General features: G+C 40.1%; 1 protein-coding gene across 2 annotated transcripts; it reads left to right on the forward strand.

The window, feature by feature from the left end:
* The first annotated feature begins 1041 nt into the window (after window positions 1-1041).
* Window positions 1042-9290, forward strand: TMEM272 (transmembrane protein 272). Of its 2 annotated transcripts, XM_042444323.1 has the most exons (5): window positions 1042-1286; window positions 3224-3305; window positions 4069-4128; window positions 5955-6037; window positions 8416-9290. In XM_042444323.1, the coding sequence occupies exons 2-5, from the start codon at window positions 3248-3250 to the stop codon at window positions 8776-8778; spliced, it is 564 nt and encodes a 187-aa protein (XP_042300257.1). In that variant the 5' UTR covers window positions 1042-1286; window positions 3224-3247; the 3' UTR covers window positions 8779-9290. The 2 variants fall into 2 exon arrangements, with proteins under 2 accessions (XP_042300257.1, XP_042300262.1); XM_042444328.1 differs by lacking the exons at window positions 1042-1286; window positions 3224-3305; window positions 4069-4128; window positions 5955-6037 and adding an exon at window positions 7304-7339.
* Window positions 9291-10025: the final 735 nt, after the last annotated feature.

Raw genomic sequence — 10025 nt, forward strand, 5'->3', positions numbered from 1 at the left:
GTTAATATGGGCCAGCCTGCCACCCACTGTCAACTGTCTGTTTCAGAGTACCCAAAATGTTGACATTTAGCATTGCAACTGGGTGATCTGATATGGTGGCCAGCCAGCAATGAGCAGAGCCAAACGCCATTTCAATTTCCAAGCAGAAGCGATGCTACCATGCGATGCTACCAAGCCATGTGTTCTATGTTTGTGTTTTAATTTAATGTATTTAAAATAATTTTATGTGTTTTAATCTATGTTGCACCCATCTTGAACCTTGAGGGGTGGCAGGTAAGAAAATCATCATCATCATCATCAACATTATTATCATCATCAGTATCCACTGGGTTTTGGTTCCAGGAGCTCCCATGGATATCAAAATCCATGCATGCTCAAGGCCCATTATATACAATGGGGTACTAAAATGGCTTCCCTAATTTCTTTATCCATCTGGAATGCAATCTTCCTCTTTGCCTACTGCCTTCTCCATTACCAAGCATTATTGTCTTCTCTAGTGAGTCATGTCTCTTCATGATATGGCCAAAGTATGACAGTCTCAGTTTGATAATCTTGGCTTGTAGTGAGAATCCAGGCTTGTTTTTCTCTAGGTCCTATTTACATGGGGCCCTTGGTATCCGCTGTGGTTTGGTTCCTGGACTCTCCCATGGATACCAGAATCCATGGATGTTCAAGTCCCATTATATGCAATGGCAGAATAAAATGATGTCCCTTACATAAAATGGCAAAATCAAGGTTTGCTTGAACACACATGAGCCATGGATGGTTGAATCTGTGCATGCAGAATCCGTGGATACTGATGAGTAACTATATTTGTTGGACAAACTCTGAAATATGGCATTTCCTGCAGGACGTAGCAAATTCACTGAATTACATTTCACGTTTTGCTGCTGACATTTAAATAAAATATTTTAGTTTTTAAAAAGAATGCCAGTTTTTTAATAGGAGTCCCAAACACTCCTTTACTGCCCTCTCGTGGCACAATGAAAGCCTTTAGTTGCTGCTTTGTGAAGTGAACTGAACGTGGGAGTGTGTAGGGAATAAAGGTAAGAGCTCTCATCACAACAAGCTGAAGAAAGATGCATGTTTTGCAGCAGAAGCACAAGAACGGTGAGTGGTCCACAAAGTGAGGACATATGAAGGAAAAGAAAGGAAGGCTTCAGTCGCATCAGAGTCAAAGACTTAGAAGCAAAGATAAGCTACACCAGGCAGAGTGTAACTTGTCCCATTTGTTGAACACCTGCTGCATTTTCTTCTTCACGTCTTTCTTCTTTTGGTACAATAAGGTAAGTGAGATGGGTGGCATTGCAATGTATGTATTAGCAACAAATTAGCAAAGTGGGTCGAGATCAATTTTGGTGGGATTTTAATAAGTGAAGTACAATCAGCCCTCCTTATCCACAGATTTTTTTTATCCACGGATCCAGGCATCCTTGGATTAAAAATATTTTTAAAAAGTATAAATTCCTGAGAGCAAACCTTGATTTTCCATTTTATATAAGGGACACCATTTTGCTATGGCATTATATTTAGTGGGACCTGAGCATCCATGGATTTTGTTATCCACGGGGGGACCTGAAACCAAACCCCAGTGGCTAACCAGGACCCACTGCACAGTAACCTTAACTGAGGGAGAAGTGAGACCATGGCTAAGGCAGTCTCAAACAATAAAAGACACAAAAATGATCAATTATCCATCTGAGATATTTTGTGGATTGAATTCAACTGGTGTAAAAATATGCAGACATCCAGGTTGCACATAGTTCTTGGTTGGATAGAATGTTATCAGTTTTCAGCAAGCCAATTTTCAGTTCCCAGTTTTCAGTTGGCAGCATGTCAGTAACATTACTTTCTTGTTGATAAACTTGACCTATGTCTTCTGGCCCTGGCATGTTGGGTCAATTGCACCACATTTGCAATCTCTGCAAGGATTTATGTTTTTATCATAAAATAATATATGTGCAGGAGGGTTAACCTATTAGTTTGGGGGGGGAAGAAGCAATGCATTCATTCTTTTTGTTGGCAAGGCAAATATCTTCTCCTTCTACAGTTGTTCTGAAAGGTGGAGGGTCTGCATTGAACTGAACCTTCATGAGCAGGGCTAGCGGCAGCAAGGTTTGCAACTGCTGGGCCCTTGCTGAGGACCACTCTGCTGCAGAGTACAGTCTCCACTTTTTTTCACTGCGGCTGCCTCATTGGCCACAAAAAAGAAGTGTGCAAGCAGAGCTCCCAGCAAAGAGAACTTGTAAATCCACCCAATCGGCTCTGGCCATAGTGGTGTCAACCTGGCAGAAGAGGAACAGGCAAGCAAATGGGCATCTGACAGGGACCAGGAGGAGGAAGGTCCACAGGGCATCTTGCTCAGGCCCACAGCTTGGAGAATTTGCATTTGATCAAATGCGTCTGAGGAAATAGACTTAAGTCTAGAAAAGCTCGTGCTGCCAACTTCTTTCAGTTAGTCTCAAGGGTGCTACAAGATCTCTCTACATATTGCTTAATGACAGAGAGATCCTATAGCTGCATCTTTGCACTGCAGATCTTACACAAAGCAAGGGGCTGAGCTACATAATCTTTAAGATCTCTTTTTTAAACTCTTTGGTTTAATGTGATTCAACTGAAATCTCATTAGTTATTCTTCTGGGCCTCTTTATAAAGCCATGGAAACCCTGGTAGTGTGGCAGAGAAATTTGGCTTCATGTTTAACTATGGAAACCTGACATTTTCCTGATGATATGTGTATGTGAATACACACAAAATATGACCAATCTTTCTAGGCAGATAACTAGCTGTAATCTTGAATATTAATTTGAATTTCATATTTTCTAGGCATTTATTATTAATGTTAATAACAACATGTTTTTACCTATGAATGGAGGCTCCCATTTCTTGGTTAGATCAGATTTCACAATTTGTCATGGCCCATTCCTGCAGAGCAAACTGGATTTTCCCCAAGGGCTCATCCCAGTGAAATAGGTGTTGGGAACATGTCACCCTCCAGATGTTGGACTACAAATCCCATGATCTCTCATCAAAAGCTGTACTGGATAGGGCTAATATGAGTTAAAGCCTGACAATATCTGGAGTGTCAAAAAAAAGGGGGAGCAAAAATGGGGCAGTGTCTTGAGAATTTACAACAACTTGTTATTGGTCTGTTTGATCTGTACTAATTATGAAAGCACTTATCTAACTTAAAATCTAACTACTGATTTCTTATTTCCCTAAGGGCTAGAGAACAGTACAATCAAGAATGAATGGAGATTTCGAGAAAGCGTGTCACCGATGCATCTCAAAAATTGCCAGCAATGGTAGGTTGCTTGGGGAAAGAGGCAGCAACATTTGGGAAATCTGCTATGCTACAGCCATGTTTTCATTTCATTAATAGCTGCTAAATGGTTCTTAAGTACCTCATTTATAATCCATTCTTGTTCTCCTGCCGTGGGATATTAATAATAGGTTTTCTTCATTTCCCTTTTTCCTTTATTTAATAGTGAACTGTCTCTGTTTTCTCACAAAAGGAAATAAATGAAAAGCAACTACAGGCTGAGTACCCCTTACCCAACCCAGGACCAGAATTGTTTTGTATTTCAGATTTATTTATTTATGTTTGGATTTTGGAATACCTGTATTTGCACCTACATTATACACAATATACAACACAAACAGCATAGAAAATACTGTATTTGTGAGACTGAGGATCTGTGAAATGGTGGAAATGCAAGAGCAGTGCTTGATGGGAATCCTCGCCTCCCACCATTTTCTATATCCTTGCACCTCTCTCAAGCATTGCATGTTGCATCTTATGTGGTGTATGATACATGAGACTGGAGAGAGACTGAGGATCTGAGATACAAATGAGCAGGAGCACAGCAGCCAAGGCAACCACCTTGAAGGTGGAAGGGGGTGGCTTGCGGTAAAAAGTTTTGGGGTTTGGAGGTATTCAGATTTCATATTTCTGGATTAGGGATGCTCAACCTTTAGAAATTGACACAGAGACATTCAACATTTGGTAGAGCTTTTCACCTTTTAAATTATTCCAAACCTCTAACTCAACTCTTATTTTTCTAACAGCTTGCTTTATTTTTGGACTTCTTGCTTTCCTAGCGTTACCACTGTCTATGGCTTTTACAGGTAAGCTTTTTTTAACCAAAGAAATTAAACAACACCCCAAAGATAGATGCTAAATTCTCTCTCTCTCTCTCTCTCTAAATGCTCTGCTAGAGCGCTTATTGTAATTGTAGACAGATTAATAAGGTATCAAATTAAAGTGGAAAAAGTTGTATGCTTGCAGAAATATAAGAACATACATGCAGAGTTGCTGGATCAGATCAAGGGCCTGTTGGATTGAAGATTCAGTTTTGGTAGTCACCCAGAGTCAGAGATCACTGCTTGTGGGATAGATTCCTGAAGCAGGACATAAATTCAAAAGCACTGTCATATTAATATTCCCCAGTGAGTGGCATTCAGAGCAATGTTGCCTTTCACCCTAGTGGAGGTAACACATAGCTATTATGACTAGCAGTCATTGAAAGCCTTCTCATCTATGGTTTCCCCTCATCCCCTTTTCAGAGCCATTTAAGTTGGTGGTGACTGAGCAAAGAAACACTTCCTTCATTGTGAACTTCAGTTTTTTAAACACGTGTTATGGTTACAGGCTGTAAGGATTCCATTTCATTAAACTGAGCTGACTGCTCACTTGCTGAGATGTTGTCTAATGTTTATGAATGTTCAAACATCTGAAAACTTTTGTTTTTAAGTTGTTAGCATGCTAGGCTGAGCATAAGATGATCCCCATAGACGTATTAGTGGGATCCTCTTTTGATCATCATTAAAACCTGTCAGATAGATAGTGGCAACCCAAAATTCAGAAGAACTAATATGCTTCTTGGGATCAACTACCAGTATATAGGGTTGATGGGATCATAGCAGCAGGACAATTTCATTAGCAGCGACAATGAACTCATCTGCCATGACCTTGTTCCCTCAAAGCCTAGCCGCAATCCTCACAAGAGCTGAGAAGAAAATGGATTTTCAAAGTAGCTATATATTGATGTAGGTGATCCAAATAAAGTGTCTGAGGAGTACCTGGTCTTGACACTTAAAATCCATTACAAATAGACTAACTTAGGTAAGACACACACACACCCCAGCCCTGTGCCAAGTGGAGAAGAAAACTGCTGGAAATACAGGTATACTTCAGTTACCCCAAAAACGAAAAGCAGTCCAACATGTTGTAGAAAATATTTTATGCACAGCCAAACAATATGTGCTTGTGAAATGAAGAAACCAAGTCAGGCACGCATTGTGTAAGTAAACAAGAACACTTTGAACTTCCTAGAGACCACTTGAAGGCTTTTTTCCAAAATAAATCCAGGGATAGTTTTTTCCTTCACTGGCCTCCAGTTTTCCTATGATTTCCATTTTGGTGTCCAGACTCATCTATGCAATTTTAACATGGTGAGGCAGGCTTATCTGCTGTTCATGTATGCTCAATAAGGGATTCTGGAAGCAGCTACTGTTTAACTTGCCTGTTATACATCAGCAAATACAGTCACAGTAAGGTCAGCTAGAGTAGAAACCCACACTTTCCCAGCTCAAGCTTAAATATGGGACATTATTTCAGCAGCATATTGCTGCCACCTAACCCTGAAAGTCTGTGTTTCTCCAGCCTTCCAATGATGCCACCAAAAATCCCTTCCAGATAGAGAACAAGGAGGGGAAAGTGGGGCTGGGTGTGTATAAAAAGACTTTGTAAAAAGGAACTTCTTTAGAGGCTTTGTTAACAGAGGTGTGTTTGCAGTTTGTTGAAATGGATCAGCACAGCAACTTGCATTTCTGGATTGTCCCTAGAGGCTGTCCCTAATATAACTTTCCTGTATTTCAGAGCCATTGCATCGTTTCTTTTTGTTAACCACTTGAGAGATTAGCTAAGTAACTCTTGTTTTATTGTTCTGCAGGCATGAAATTTTTAAACAGTTGTCCAGTCCAGCCACTAATTCCCTTATATCTTCTTGTGGGTGGTGTAGTTGGCACGTTGAAGGTACTGTTGTGCATGTGTTAGCATTTCCTCTGAGACAAATTGTGATATAACGTATGTTTGAGATGAGATTCATTCACAGAGACATAATAATAAGAAAACCCCAAATGACTGTATTTCTGATTTAATGCCAAGGAAATTAAATTTTAACTCAGAATGAGATGCCTGAACTGAATATAACATTTGCCCACCTAGTATGGCCTTTGCTATCAATTCTCACTTGAGGAAGGTCTTCTAGTGTCTTCTGTGGGCAAGAAGTTATGAGGCAGGCAGGCTGCAGCAGCGCATCAAAAAGCCAATGTACTTTCCAGCATGCCAGAGTCACCCATTTCAAGGCGGGAATTGGCAACTGTCTTGGAATATTGTTTAAAACTCCTAAAACCGAGATACAACATTTATTTGGGAGACTAAATGAACTGATCTTTTATTTTGGATCATGCTTTCTCCCACCTTCTCAGAATTAACTCATTGCCACTTGGGAGTTTAGAGAGAAATGTCTCCCCAGAACAGACTGATGGTCACTTATAGACTTGTTATTGTAGTTGTTTTGAGGTGTGTTTGTTTACCCCAGAATAAAGTCTGAAGACTATCTTTTGGCAATCCACCAGTGCTATGTATCACAAGGTGAAAACTGGTACAGTAGATTTAATTTTTCCTGCCATCGTCATGCTAAGGAAGATTTTTCACTTGCAGATTTTTCTGCATGGTGGGGAACTGTTGCAAGCACCAGAGTGATGGCAGGGATGAGGGCAGTTTGGAACAAACAGTATATATCCCTTGGATGGCAGGTATACTTAATAAGGTACATCATACCTTAATAATATACATCTAATCTGCACTGCAGAAATAATGCAGATTGACACTGCTTTAACTGCCATGGCTCTTCCTATGGAATCCTAAGATTTTTAGCTTGTTGTGGCACTAGAGCTCACTGACAGAGGAGGCTAAATATCTCACAAAACTACAAATGCCATAATTCCAAATCATTGAGCCATGGCAGTTAAAGCAGTGTCAAAATGGATTATTTCTGCAGTGCAGATTAGATTTAACAGTCCCTGAAGGATAGCTGTATGGCAATTACTTATCCATTAATAACTTACATTTGGCTGAAGTACTAGTATGCTTCAGTTAATGAAGTAGATGTGTTCCTGGGCATTAATTCCTTGGTACTAGAGGCTGAAAGAACATGAAAAGCACAAGGATAGCTTCCGACACCATAAAAAACATAACAACAACAGTTCGACATTTTCCAAGAGATGTTTCATTCAAAACCACCAACATGCACATGCGAAATGAAACAGTCAGGTAAGTCTTGCGTAAGTAAAACATTTTGAGAGACTTTACTAAAGACATCTTCCAAACTGCATCCAGGGATGAGATTTTCTTTCACCAGCCTCCACTTTTCTTATGATTTCCATTTTGGTGGCCATATTTATAGATCTAAGGACTTTTTCCACACAGGGAAAATGGTGTCTGTCTGTCTCTGTGTGTGTGTACATATGTGTGTGTCACACAGTCATTTTCTTGGGAAAGTCGCATGATCGTGGTGAAGATTTTCACATGATGTCGCGATTAAAGAGGACTTATCCCAGCAACAAATGATTCAAGAGGAAATCCCATCAATGATTTGTTGCTGGTTATTTCCTGGTTGTTCCCAGAATAAGTCCTCTCTAATTGCGATGTAAGTTAAAATCTACACTGCGATTGCACAATTTCCCTAGGAAAATGACTGTTTAAACCCCCAATTTTCCCCATGTGTGATAAGCTCCTAAATTTTCTGAACTTGTTGGAGATAGCTAGTAAGGGAGGTATATCTGCTGTCCCCTTTCTTTCTGTTTTGCTGTTCATAGAAACTCCGTAAGGGATGCTGCGGGACCGGCTGGAGTAGAATCCTGTTCCTTTTCAGCTTAAGCTTTATTACATTGTTTACTACAGTCAGTTTCCCCATTCCTCCATCACCATTCTCCAAATGCTGATGCTGCTTTAAAAAAGACTAGAGAGAGGACAAAGGAGGAAAAGGGAGGATGGACATGTGTAAAAAGACTTTGAAAAAAGTCAGAGGCTTTGGCCTCATCTGGGGATTTGTAGTTTGTTGTGGTACCGGAACTGTGATAAACAAGGCTCAATATCTCACAAAACTTGTAATCTCAGAATTCCATAGCACACAGCCATAACAGTTAAAGCGGTGTCAAACTGCATTATTTCTGCTATGTACATGTAGCCATTGAGTCTCAGACTATAATAAATGTGGTCATATTAAAGGTATTTATGGTGAAGTGAGTGCAATTAAAATGCAATCCACAGTGAATATGAATTTGATATTAAGGAGCCAGGCTTTCAATTTGTTGACCGTATTTTGTTTGTTTCTGTACAACGTGTAGGTTACCATTCTGCTATTTGACTCAACCAGGATGAGGCAACTGCTTTCCAAATCAATCATGATTGATGATGATGACGATGACGAATATCCATGGAGGCAAAATGCTCACAAATATTATATTCATCTCACCCTCAGCCTCTTCCTCTTCCTATGGTTCATACTGGGGAACTACTGGGTGTTCTCAGTTTACTTGCCTAATTTCATTCCGCCTTTCCATCATCCCCAGGATTACTGTGATAAAATTCTGTACATTTTTGCAGTTGGGGTGCTTGTTGTTAGCCACACTATCCTGGTTTTGTTGATCTTCTGTAGCTGCTGCATATATTGCTGTTCCAGGCAACAGTATGCCACAGAAGAGGATTAAAAGTCACAGTGGCTGAGCCACAAAACAGTACGAAAAGTGGGGAAGAACGGAGAGGAGCAAGAGTGGGACTCACTGGTTGTGTGTTCTCTGCATGCCCACATTGCCTATGACTAGCAAACTCCATTGTGAAGGTTGTGAGGTCTGTTCCACCTGTTACTGCTTATGATGCTGAATTAAATTACATTGATGGGTGGTGTGAGGTGTATTTTTTGAATGGTAACAGAAGAATCTTTTGAGCTCTGGGTGCATATCATAGCATCCATTTAACGGTCTGTGTACCCCAAATAAGACGCTTGCACTGCCATGTACAAAACTCCCATTTTAGCAAACACAGCTATGGAAATAGTAAACTGTGAGGCGAAAGCTGTAAAATTAAAATGGCAATAGCAAGTACATTTCTATACTGCTTATCACTGCACTTATGCGCTCCCTAAGTGTAAGCTATTTGCCCCCAACAATCTGGGTACAGTACTCATTTTAGCAACCTTGGAAAGACGCAAGCCTGAGTCGAGCTTGAGCCCTTTTGCTGGTATTGAATTCGCGCAACCTTATGGTTTGTGAGTGAGTGGCTGCAGTACGTTCATTTAACCACTGCTCCACCAGGGCTTCATGAAGGGGGGGGGAGCATAAATTAATTTATGATGCTAATAATTAGACATAATAACATAAAAAGAATGATGCTGATCCAGACCACAAGCCTCTCTAGTTTATTCTTCTGTTCGCGTAATGGCCAATCAGTTGCACAGAGACCACGGCACCTTCCAGCAAGTGATATACTGAGTATGTGTATGAGTATGAACAAGTGATATACTAGTAATTTAATCAGCATACTAACAACCCCATCTAAACAGCCTTACACCTGCTGAATGTATGTATGTAGTGAGCATCACTATATCTTGTATTAATGTATTCTATATTCTGTATGTTTCCCTGGCTGTTTTACTTTAAAATCTCCATGATACATTTTGGATCGAATTACCATTTTCCAGCTTTATTTTAAAACTGAAAACTTCCTGCTCTTCTAACCAACTGTCCTTCTTTGCCCTCTAATCATCTATTGTATGGATGGGCTAGAGCTGTCCTCATATGTTCAGAAGCACTCTTATTCTCAAATGAGGGGGGAAACAGTCTTAACAGATGCTTGATGCAAGTATAAAAACCTGTTTAAAGAATATCCTTGGTTCTAGCTCACTGAAAAAAGACTAGCGCCGATCTCCATTATATACAAACCTCAGTAAACAAGTGGA

The sequence above is a fragment of the Sceloporus undulatus genome, chromosome 1 (assembly GCF_019175285.1).
Source record: "Sceloporus undulatus isolate JIND9_A2432 ecotype Alabama chromosome 1, SceUnd_v1.1, whole genome shotgun sequence".
NCBI classification, from domain to species: Eukaryota; Metazoa; Chordata; class Lepidosauria; order Squamata; family Phrynosomatidae; genus Sceloporus; species Sceloporus undulatus.